The sequence below is a fragment of the Pan paniscus genome, chromosome 14 (assembly GCF_029289425.2).
Source record: "Pan paniscus chromosome 14, NHGRI_mPanPan1-v2.0_pri, whole genome shotgun sequence".
Taxonomy (NCBI): domain Eukaryota; kingdom Metazoa; phylum Chordata; class Mammalia; order Primates; family Hominidae; genus Pan; species Pan paniscus.
In genome coordinates, this window is record NC_073263.2 from 101,018,173 (window position 1) to 101,030,485 (window position 12,313).

The 12,313-nt window shown below is 44.8% G+C and overlaps 1 protein-coding gene and 1 long non-coding RNA gene across 2 annotated transcripts in view; one reads left to right on the forward strand and one right to left on the reverse strand.

Annotated features, from left to right (window-relative positions):
- Positions 1 to 869: 869 nt before the first annotated feature.
- Positions 870 to 7,704, reverse strand: LOC130540733 (uncharacterized). Its single transcript, XR_008954727.2, has 4 exons — positions 6,874 to 7,704; positions 5,175 to 6,422; positions 3,736 to 3,823; positions 870 to 3,032 (listed from the first exon to the last, which is right to left on the reverse strand). It is a non-coding gene; the product is annotated as an uncharacterized LOC130540733 (long non-coding RNA).
- Positions 7,495 to 12,313, forward strand: part of TM9SF2 (transmembrane 9 superfamily member 2) — a 62,360-nt gene continuing 57,541 nt past the window's right edge. The window contains exon 1 of the mRNA XM_003832049.5: positions 7,495 to 8,253. Coding sequence (XP_003832097.1) covers positions 8,083 to 8,253 — 171 coding nt within the window. The 5' untranslated portion in view covers positions 7,495 to 8,082. The remainder of the gene's footprint in view (positions 8,254 to 12,313) is intronic.

Below are 12,313 nucleotides of genomic sequence, written 5' to 3' on the forward strand. Positions count from 1 at the left end.
GGCTGGAGACAGAATTGAATATGGCATTCCTCTCCAAGTGTGAGGGGGATTTAGTAGGGTCCCTGGTGTTTGCTCCTGGGTTTTAGCCTCAGGAGCACTTGGCAAGGGGCTTTATGGGGGTGGTTGCTGTTCACCCTGAGAGACAGCTAGCCCTTGTAAAAGAGGGTCATCTATAATATCTAGTTCTGCCTTAGTACTTTCCTTTGGGGGGTGGGTTCTGGGAGTTTCACAGATTGTTAGGTTTTTGATATTTTGATAAAAGCCTGTACATATGGGACTTCTGACCATCTTCCCAGCCTCTTGCAAAGTAGGTCTAATTGCAGGATGGTGTCATAATTAAGGCTACCACTGACTGCCCATTGCTGGGGGCTGGGCAGCTCATAATGGGGCCAAACAGTATTACAGAAAAAAATTATACGTTTTCCCTTTAGAGTGTCAGGGTCAAATTGATTCCAATGGTGGATGATGTAGCCAAGTGAGGAATCCGGTGGAACAGGTGTAGAATTGCCCATAGTGGAATCAGGTCGAATAGATAGAGAGTTGCCCATAGTGGTCTGGAACAGAGAAGAGGACTTTGAAAAGTAGAGGGCCCATTAGGTGACCCAAACTTTACCCAGGGCATCCCCCTGAAAAAATTCTGAACCCAGACTGGGGTCCCCAGGGGTGTCCCTACTTTAGGGCCCTGATTTAGTCTGTCAGATGTCTCTGACCTTAGATGGGGGCTGGCACTGCTTTGGGATGGTTCCCTCCACTATCGGGGGAAATTCAGCCCCTGATATTTCACATGGGTCCTTTTCTATTTTCCCTAAGTGTTGGCCGGTCTGAGAAATAAAGGGAAAGAGTACAAAGAGAGAAATTTTAAAGCTGGGTGTCCAGGGGAGACATCACGTCGGCAGGTTCTGTGATGCCCCCTAAGCCGTAAAACCAGCAAGTTTTTATTAGTGATTTCCAAAAGGGGAGGGAGTGTATGAATAGGGTGTGGGTCACAGAGATCACATGCTTCACAAGGTAATAAAATATCACAAGGCAAATGGAGGCAGGGTGAGATCACAGGACCACACGACCGGGGCGAAATTAAAATTGCTAGTGAAGTTTCGGGCACACATTGTCATTGATAACATCTTATCAGGAGACAGGGTTTGAGAGCAGACAGCCAGTCTGACCAAAATTTATTAGGTGGGAATTTCCTCGTCCTAATAAGCCTGGGAGCGCTATGGGAGTCCGGGGCTTATTTCATCCCTTATCTACAACCGTAAAAGACAGCCGTCCCCAGAGTGGCCATTTTAGAGGACTACCCCTAGGCATGCATTCTCTTTCTCAGGGCTGTTCCTTGCTGAGAAAAAGAATTCAGCGATATTTCTCCTATTTGCTTTAGAAAGAAGAGAAATATGGCTCTGTTCTGCCCAGCCCATAGGCAGCCAGACGTTAAGATTATCTCCCTTGTTCCTTGAACATTGCTGTTATCCTGTTCTTAAGGTGCCCAGATTTGATACTGTTCAAACACACATGCTCTACAAACAATTTGTGCAGTTAACACAATCATCACAGGGTCCTGAGGCGACATACAACCTCCTCAGCTTACGAAGATGACAGGATTAAGAGATTAAAGTAAAGACAGGCATAGGAAATCACAAGAGTATTGATTGGGGAAGTGATAAATGTCCATAAAATCTTCACAATTTATGTTCAGAGACTGCAGTAAAGACAGGCGTAAGAAATTATAAAAGTATTAATTTGGGGAACTAATAAATGTCCATGAAATCTTCACAGTTTATGTTCTTCTGCCATGGCTTCAGCCAGTCCCTTCATTCAGGGTCCCTGACTTCCCACAACACTCCACCACTGAGGACCTACTATGAACTTTCCTTAAGGTTTTTATATCCCACTTAAAGCAACCCTTTAACCCTTTAAATTTAGGCAATAAATTGCCTTTCATGAATTTTCCCCCCATCCCATGCCCCATACAGACCACCTCTGACATGCTCAGACCCTCTGACTTGTATAACCTTTTTTGCATAGTCTGTCCTTTAGCCAGATGAGTAGGGGAAGGGAAGAATTTAGCATAAGAAAAGGTTTAAGTCTCCTGAAATGTGTGTGAGTTCGCCCAGGATGAGCTTCCGCTGCCAACCGCATCACATGTGGGGATCAGGGACTATAGCTGGAAAGGATAGAAAAGAGTCCTTCCCTCTTCAAGGCAGGGCAGCCATCCCTGTTCACTCCTTGTCCTTCAGACAGCACCGGAGAGTGGTCCCAGCCAGTTCCCCTCAATTGCCAAGGAGCTATTAGAAAACAGCCACTGAAAGACTGGAAAAGAAAAAAAGGGAAATAACTCAGAAAAAGGAAAAAAGGAATAGGACTCAGAAAAACAAAAACAAGGAAAAGGACTCAGGTCCCTCACCCGAACCCAGCGGTGTTACTCAGACACTTCCACATGGAAGCCTTTCAGTTTCACCAGAGAGAGGCTCTGGCCAGAAACTTGCAGTTGTCACCATGCTTAGGCGCTGTTCACCAAGAGTCCCGAGTTGGAAAGGAAAAGAAAGAGAGAAAGATTCCCCTGTATGTAGCAGAGAGGAAAAGAAGAAAGGAGAAAAATAAATCCCATACTTTGGGCTTCCCTCCTACCTGGCTCGCCAAACCGGTAGAGGGTCTTGAGTGCAAGTTGTCCAGATTCTTGGGGTTTTGAACAAAGAATTGAACAAAACGCACAGCAAAGCAAGGAAAGCAGAGATTTATTGAAAGTGAAAGTACACTTCACAGTGTGGGAGTGAGCCCAAGCAGTAGCTCAAGAACCCCAGATACAGAATCTTCTCAGGCCCAAATACCCTCTAGAGGTTTCCCATTGGCCACCTGCTTGGTGTTTGCCTCATGTAAATGAAGTGGTGGCCCGCAATCAGAGGCTAAAGTGAAGTTACAAAGTTGCACTTCCATGCAAATGAAGATTCGGCCCACAGTCAGTCTGATTGGTTGCGGACAGCAAGTTGTCCAGGTTCTTGGCGTTTTGAACAAATAATTGGACAAAACGCACAGTAAAGCTAGGAAAGAATGAAGCAAGGAAAGCAGAGATTATTGAAAGTGAAAGTACACTTCACAGTGTGGGAGCAGGCTGAGCAGCAGCTCAAGGGCCCCAGATACAGAATCTTCTTGGGTCCAAATACCCTCTAGAGGTTTCCCATTGGCCACTTACTTGGTGCTCACCCCATGTAAATGAAGTGGTGGCCTGCAATCAGAGGCTAAAGTGAAGTTACAAAGTTGCACTTCTATGCAAAGGAAGCCTTGGCCCACAATCAGTCTGATTGGTTGGGGACAGCAACCAATCAGAGGCTGAAGTGAAGTTACAAAGTTACGCTCTATGCAAACATCTGATTAGTTGCAGAAAGCAACCAATCAGAGGCACTTTCAATTTTCCAGCTGCCGCACAGAAAAGGTGGGGGTTTGCAAAGGGAGTGGCCTCTGGGCCTTTTGTTACTTAGGAGTGGAAAGTTAGGGTTTTCCTTTCCAAATGGCTCTAGGAAGTCAGTGTGAAACGGCCTTAGGTTCCCTGCTCGCAGACCCTGTTCTCCTGCCTAACTACTAGAGTACAGTGTGCACTTCCTAAAAACGGAAGCACTTTTGCTAATAATTTTAACTTGACACAAAAGTAGGGTGATCCGATAAAATACCCTTATGTCCCATGTAATAGTTGGAATGTACTTATACTAAAAAATTATTCATTGATCATCTGAAATTAAAATTTACCTGGGCATACTGTACTTTTATTTGCTATATCTGACAATCTTATACAGAAGTCGTCATGGGAAACTCAGAAAAGGCTGTCCAAATTATTCTGGCAGAGAGGAGTGGAAGAAACAAATGCCATTTAGGTTGGGTGCAGTGGCTCACACCTGTAATCCCAGCACTTTGGGAAGCCAGGGTGGATCACGAGGTCAGGAGATGGAGACCATCCTGGCCAATATGGTGAAACCCCATCTCTACTAAAAATACAAAAATTAGCTGGGCGGGGTGGTGCGTGCCTGTAACCCCAGCTACTGGAGAGGCTGAGGCAGGAGAATCGCTTGAACCAGGGAGTCAGAGGTTGCAGTGAGCCAAGATGGCGCCACTGCACTCCAGCTTGGCGACAGAGTGAGATTCTGTTTCAAAAACAAAAGAAAAAGAAAAAAAGACACAAATGCCATTAAAAAAAATTTAAAAATTAAAAACAAAAAACTGTGGGGCCGGGCGTGGTGGCTCACGCGTGTAATCCCGGCACTGGGGGAGACCAAGGCAGGCGGATCACCTGAGTTCAGGAGTTCGAGAACAGCCTAGCCTGGCCAACATGGTGAAACCCCATCTCTACTAAAAATACAAAAATTAGCTGGGCGTGGTGGCTGGCACCTGTAATCCCAGTTACTTGGGAGGCTGAGGCACGAGAATCGCTTGAACCTGGAAGGCGGAGGTTGCAGTGGGCTGAGATCCTGCCACTGCACTCCAGCCTAGGCAACAGCGAGACTCTGTTGCATTTAAAAAAAAAAATTGTGGTAAAATATACATAATAGAAAACTTACCGTCTAACCATTTTTAAGTGTACACTTCTGTGACATTAGCATATTTGCATTGTTGTGCAGTCATCACCATTCATCCCAACTTTTTCACCAACCCATACTGAAACCGTATGCCATTAAACAGTAAATCCCCATCCCTCCTTCTGCAGACTCTCTCTACAACCACTGCTCTACTTTCTGTCTCTATGAATATGACAGCACCATAGTATTGGCGGTAAATCAGAGTTGGCAAATGCAATCTGAAGCAGAGGAGAGGAGAGAGTCATATCCCTCAAGTTTTACAGTCCCATTAAAAGTATTAGTACTTTGAGAAAAGGACCGTCACGATCATGGGGAGAATGAAGGAAAAACTCCATTTCTTTCCAGTTTGCAACTGGAATTGTCACTTTCGTCTTTCGGCACGACAGCGCCCAGGCCACAAAAGCCCACAGGGCAGGGCCTCCATTTTGTGGCCTGCGTGGAGGGCGGGGCGGTCTCTCTCCGCCACGCCCCGGCACCGGGTAGACACCGCAGCCACGTAACCAAGGAACCCCGAGTGAGGCGTTGGCCAGGTGAGGCCGGATCCGGAAGTAGGGGGACCACTTCGCCCCGCGTCCGAGCCCCGCCCCCGGCCCCTCCCACCAGACCCTGGCCGACCTAGATGACGTGTCGGAGTAGGAGTTGGCGAGGTGCGGCCGGCCGGCCGGTCCTGCGCATGCGTGATACTTGCACCGGTCGAGATGGTAGCATGAGTCTGGAGGTCATTTTCTTTGAGAAAGGCTCCGCTTCTCCGGGTTTTTGCTGATGCCGATCCCGGGGGATTGAGGAAACATCGAGCTCTGGAGTGGAAAAGGTTGCAGACTTTTAGACTCCCAAGTCGTTGTAGTCTCAATCTCTAGTGGCTGCGTTACTGCAGGAAGTCACGGAAGCCTCTCCCCTTTCTTAGGCGCATCCTTGGCTGTAAAAGGAGGTTAAAAGCCCCTGGAAAACCTCAGGTTTATTTCAGCTCTGAAAGTCCGGTTCCAAATTTAGATCCAGCACTCTTGTGGCCTGGCCAGTGATGGTCGTGGAGTGCTTTCCCCGCGCCTGCGGTCTCTAGGCTCTGTGGATGTAGAGGTGTGGGATGTAGGAGCAGGCCCTTACCCGTGGAATTCACATATAAATGGGGGAATGAGACAGCAAACAAACAAACGTGATCCTTCCTGATAGTGGTAAATGTGGGATGCCGAGGTTTAAGCAGACGAGTGGTATTAAGGGATTTCAAGGTTTTATAAAATTGATTTTGCCAAGAGTGGAAGCTGAGAGGCTACTGCAGTAAGAAGTCCAGGGGAACTAAGAATTTGGCTTGGACCAGGGTGGTAGCTGTGGGCATGGAAAGTACTGAAAGGATTTAGTCCATAGTTTAGCAGCCCAACCAACGGGACCTGCTGAAGGACTGGAGGTAGGTAGTGAGGAAATGAGAAATTTAGGTTCTCCTCTAGGGTTGGGGCCTGAGAAGAGATGGGCAGCGATGCCGTTTCCTGGAAAACTGGGAGAGGAAATGTTTGGGATGAGGGCAGTGAGATATAATGAAGGTCAAGTTTTTTTTTTGTTTTTTTTTTTTGAGACGGAGTCGTGCTCCGTCGCCCAGGCTGGAGTGCAGTGGCACGATCTCGGCTTACCGCAAGCTCCGCCTCCCGGGTTCACGCCATTCTCCTGCCTCAGCCTCCCAAGTAGCTGGGACTACAGGCGCCTGCCACCACGCTCGGCTAATTTTTTTGTATTTTTAGTAGAGACGGGGTTTCACCGTGTTAGCCAGGATGGTCTCGATCTTCTGACCTCGTGATCCGCCCATCTCGGCCTCCCAAAGTGCTGGGATTACAGGCGTGAGCCACCGCGCCGGCCGAAGGTCAAGTTTCAGTGGTGCTAGGAAAAGAAGATAGTGAGCAAAAATGTTAATTTTTGTTTCCTCCTCTTAATATTTGGAGAAAACCTCTGCTTCCTTTTGTTATACTGGAAATCTCCATGACTTCCAAATACAGAATATGTTACAATTTTTCCCTATCCCAGAGTTCAGCGAATATGTTGATTTATTTGAGGGAGAGGACATGAAAGGGAAGCCACCTAGGCACAATTTTCTGCTCAGGCCCTACAAGATTAGTTTTTGTTATAAAAAAAAAAAAAAGTGCCATTCCTTGGGCGAAGCTATGTGCTCAGCACTTTCCCTCCATTTTTGATTTAGTCTTCACAACCACCTTAAGATGAACGTTCTTTTCTACTTCTCAGTTCTCTTGATTAACTTGGCTACCCCACTATATGGATCAATTTGCAGGGTCCTAGGTCCCTTTGAAAATCTGATGAAAGTTATAAACCTTACCTGAGAAAAAAGTACAAACACCTGCAAGAACTTGAAATAGGAGTTCACCGGCCCTCAACTTTTCTGAGCTTACTATTTCACAAACCTGCCTATTCTTGAATTCTGAGCTGGAGGTCATGATTCTCTCTTATGTACTTTAAGATGATGCACTCTTCCGAAGTTTTTGATTGAACTCTAGTGGCTAACTGAATTGACTTTTTCAGATCACTAAAAAGCTTCTCCTTGAAAAATACTCATAAGATGCAACACACACACACACGTGTGTGCACTTACACACGCGGACACCGTCTCACATCATCAGTGGGAAAAGTGATAGAATCTTGCTAAAGGCTGATCATACCATATTAATCCGATTTGCCAGAACTACTTTCTTCACTGAGCTCTCAGGTATGCTCGGGTCTTCCTTTAAAGAAAATAAATGTCAACGCTACACTCTATCCTACTCCCATATTCCTCCTCACCCCATTTCCACTCTCCCTTAAAGAGATGTGTGCACACAATCACTGCCCAATGCAAGAATGCACCACTGCATCCAATGCTTGGAAATTGTCCGTGAGGATGCCTTTGAGTAGCTGTCTATTTGAGGATTTGTGGCTAATTCCTCCCCATTTGTTTCCTTAGCCTGCTCCCAACCAGGTGTCTCCAGAACTTTTTCTCTCCGCCACCAACTCCGCCTCCAGACAGACCGCAGGTGCTTTCTGTCATAGGGACTGGCGTGCCGCGGACAGTGTGACAAAGAAACTGCATGATGGATATGAGAAATTCGTAAGACCCAGCAGCAAACGGGGAGCGGCTGGCGAGCGCTCCACAGCCCCCAAGTGTGGGAGCTCTAGATCGGAATTTGTAATTTGGAATTGGAACGTGAGCGCCGGAACAGCTCTCCCAGCAACCACCTCTCCCAGCAACCACCTCAGCTGGCGCGCGGAAAACCCGGAAAGTGGATTTCGCCCCCGCTCCCTCCCGGAAACTCCTCCTGGTGCCTGCGACCGTTCTCACTGAGCATGTGCAGACGGCGGTGCGCATGCTCTGTTGCGGTCCGCTTCGGTTTCTGTTGCGGGACCCGGGGTGTCTCCTAGCGCAACCGGAACTAGCCTTCTGGGGGCCGGCTTCCTTTATCTCCGGCGGCCTTGTAGTCGTCTCCGAGACTCCCCACCCCTCCTTCCCTCTTGACCCCCTAGGTTTGATTGCCCTTTCCCCGAAACAACTATAATGAGCGCGAGGCTGCCGGTGTTGTCTCCACCTCGGTGGCCGCGGCTGTTGCTGCTGTCGCTGCTCCTGCTGGGGGCGGTTCCTGGCCCGCGCCGGAGCGGCGCTTTCTACCTGCCCGGCCTGGCGCCCGTCAACTTCTGCGACGAAGAAAAAAAGAGCGACGAGTGCAAGGTGGGTGAGGCCTGACGAGCCCTCTGATGCACTGTTGGAAGGGGAAGTCGTCCCTATCCGGGGGAGCTGATCCTCGGGTGGGAGCGAGGGAAGGGGGCGTAGCAGTGGGTGGGGTTGAGTTTCCCCAGAAGCTTTTGGGGTCTGCTGGGCTGTGGGTGGGGGGCTCTGAAACAGCCCTTGCAAGGGTAGTTTCTGGAGGACGCAGTGGGCCTCAGACTCGCCTCCCGTCTTGCGGGCCAAGTGGCACGAGCAGCTGTATTCAGTTTTCCTGGAACAGGGACCGTGTGGAGCGCCCTTGGAGTTGGGCTTCACGCCTCAGAGCTTTGGAATTGGATGTATGCAGGTCCACGCGTGAGTGTTCGCTCACAGCCCTGTAACATGTACGCTGAGGAAGCGGGTGACCGACTCCCTGCATGTGAGCAACACTCAGCCTAGTTAACAGTTTCCATTAGCTTTTAACTTCATTGCTTCCTGTTTAATTGCATTTTCCTGGAACCTCCTAGTTGGTTAGGAGAGCTTGTTCTTTCTAGGACTTTGATATCTCGCTTCACAATTAGAAGTTGGTTCCTTATTTGTGGAGTATAACACCCAGAGCCACACAAAGTGCATTAATAAAGAGTTGCTGTAATGGTTGAGGCACTTGATTTCTGACTTTTAAGTGTAAAAGATTTTAATACACAAAAAAAGATACGAGGTCTCACTATTTTCTCTGAGATGGTTTTAAACACTTAAAAGGGGCAAATGATGGGAGAAACTGGTGTTTTCCTAGGGCAAGTCTTGAAAACTTTGATCTCTTACAACATTCACACTCAAGGTTTTCAGTTTAATTGCTAGTAAAAGAGGCGTAAATAAAGTAACCTGCTTTTAGGTTATATGGTGTAGGGCTTTACAGTATACATACACAATTATTTCGTTAAGTTTATTTAAAACAACATTTGGGGGATGAGGATCTCTTTGAAACCTTTAATGATTTTAACAATTCAGATAATCGTTCAACAAACTTTTACAATCTATAAATAGGCTTATTTATTAAGTTTGATTTTTTTAAGCTGGTGTTTATTACAGTTAACTTTACTATAGCTGTGAATTTTGAGGTTATTTTAGGGCATTAGATAAGCTTTAAATTTTTCATAACATTTTGCAGTTTCTTTTTAGGTTGTCAGCTATCTTGAATGACATGTTTATACATCTGTGCAAAACCTTGTATCTGAAAAAATATCTAAGGATATTTAAGGTTTACTCAAGTCTGCAGTTAGCGTTTCAGTACTTAAGTACTCTGCAGTGCAAGAAGCTTTCACTCCTTTTTGAGGATTCTGACTGAAAGACTGTTGTGCTTCCAAGTGGAAGATCTAGACTTGCAAGTACACTGGTTTTTCCATTAAATATTTTAGTAACCAACCTTTAAGGCCTAGTGTTTGGTCTTACTTTAACAGCAGTTGTATATTCTATTCCTAGTGCCTCAAAGATGAAAAATATATTTCCTGCCCTCTGGGAACCTCAAAGTAAGGGACATAAGCTTATGAACAGATTATTGAAATCTGATCTATTACACAGGATGATGTCCAAAGTGTGCTAAAACAAAATGAGGAAACATCAGTGGACTAGAGTCTTTAGGGAAAGCTCTATAGAAGAAGTGACAGGGCCAGGTGTGGTGGCTTATGCCTGTAATCCCAACACATTGGGAGGCCGAGGCGGGTGGATCACCTGAAGTCAGGAGTTTAAGACCAGCCTGGCCAATATGGTGAAACCGCGTCTCTACTAAAAATACAAAAATTAGCTGGGCGTGGTGGTGGGCATCTGTAATCCCAGCTACTCGGGAGGCTGAGGCAGGAAGAACCGCTTGAACTCTGGAGGCGGAGGTTGCAGTGAGCTGAGATCGCGCCATTGCACTCCAGCCTGGGCAACAGAGCGAGACTTTGTCTCAAAAAAAAAAAAAAGAAGAAGAAGAAGAAGTGACATTTGAGATGGACTTAGAAAATGAATAAGTGAAACTTATAGGTGGTCTTCCAGTTAGATGATTGTTTTCTCAACAGGTCCTTTGGTAAGTGGCTAGGTTGTATTCTAGTTCTTTTTTAGTTAATCTTGGGAGTCATTTTGGATGTTTAATTTTCATAGGTATAGGGATAAAACAGGCAGAGTAGATCATTTTTCCGAAATGTTTGGATTTTTATCTTTATTGCCAGCTACACTCACATCTGGTTAATGGAAACAACTCATAGAAGAGCAGGAGGGTGTACTTTCAGCTTTTTTCCTACGATATGACTAACTGGTGTAGAGAATTTGAAATACACTTTAATATTTATTTTCTTTGCCTTTCAAAGAAGATGCTATAAATAACAGTAAACAGTTGAAATTTGTATTACTTCAATCAGGATGTTAATAATTTATTCTCATCTATTTCGTATTTGTTAAGGAGGACAGTCTTGTACACATTATTCAGAAAAGTGGAAGGAACTTCTTTTAAAAATTAGAAATGAGAGTTGTGAAATGGAAATAATTCTTTCCAAAAGATGCTGTTAAGTTAGTGAATCTGAAGTTGGAGAAATTGGGAGGTCATTGATACTGTTACCAACAGTTTTTCCATCTGTAAAATAGGGATAATCATATTTGATTATGACATATTCCCCTTGAAAGGTATTTTGCATTTCTTAGAGGAAAAGTGCAATATTTGTCATTGTTGTGATAGTGTAGAGATGAAACAAATATATCTTCAACTTATATATAATTTAGGTAGTAGAGTGTTTTTATGTACTGTAAAGTTTGTCTCATGCATTTAGCTCAGGATGTAAATTGAGACAGAATCAGAAGAATGCTGAGGATTTAGTAATTTTCTCTCTTTAAAAATTATCTTATGTTGAATTTACTGGCAGAGAAACAGGAGTCCAGTGAATATAAAATTCTATTTATATTGCTGTAACTTCTGATTAATTTTCTTAGCCTTCATAGATACTGTGAGTATGTTTTCATGGCCTCCTTTTTTTAACTTATTTTACATGTGCGTGCATTTGGATATTGAGGAGGTGCACATTCTTATTGCTTTTTATAGCCGATACTATTTCATTCTGTTCCTGTACGATCTGTGGTTTGCCTGACCATTCTTACTTGTAGGGCCTTTAGATTGGGCCCAATTTTTCTCTATTATGAATAGCTTTGCTACAGTGTATTTAGCAGTAATTATTTGCATATCCCCAAATATAAAATTCTAGGTAAAGACAAGAAGAAGTTTTTAGTTCTGTTTAGTATTGCCAGATTTCTTTCAACAATGGTAGGTTTGATTTCCTTTAACTAAATAATACTTTGTGTTGCCACATCATTTTAATTTTTACTTATCAATTTAATAGTGATGTGATGGTCCCTAAGACTTTTTTTTTTTTTTTTTTTTGAGACGGAGTTTTGCTCTTATCACCCAGGCCGGAGTGCAGTGGCACGATCTTGGCTCACTGCAACCTCCACCTCCTGAGTTTAAGCAATTATCCTGCCTCAGCCCCCTGAGTAGCTGGGATTACAGGCGCCTGCCACCATGCCCGGCTAATTTTTGTATTTTTAGTAGAGATGGGGTTTCACCACGTTGGCCAGGCTTGTCTCGAACTCCTGAGCTCTCAGGTGATTCACCCACCTCAGCCTCCCAAAGTGTTGGGATTGTAGGCGTGAGCCACCACGCCCAGCCTGTACACTTTTTAAATGTTTTACTTTCATTGCTATTGAAATTTCTGTGTCTTTTAATATTTTTCTTTTATTTGCCTTATTTTGTTACATTTTGAAACCATAGTAATAAAAGATTGAGCTATGGTATTCCTTTCCTGTAGAATTCACTTTACTTTCTTAAAATCAAGGGACACTGTGTGACTGAAATAAGTAGAATAAAGCCCTGATTATAAGTGACTAGATATTCCAGGATAAAATCCACAGTTCTAATTTAGTTTGTAAAAGTTTTGACTATTTCAGTTAGCTTTGTGCTTTTTAGCTTTAAATCAAATCTTAGTGTGCCGAGTGGCATTCTGATGGCTAAGAGGTGAAGATTAGTGAGCAGTTCACCTTTGCTGCTTTCAACTTTCAAGTA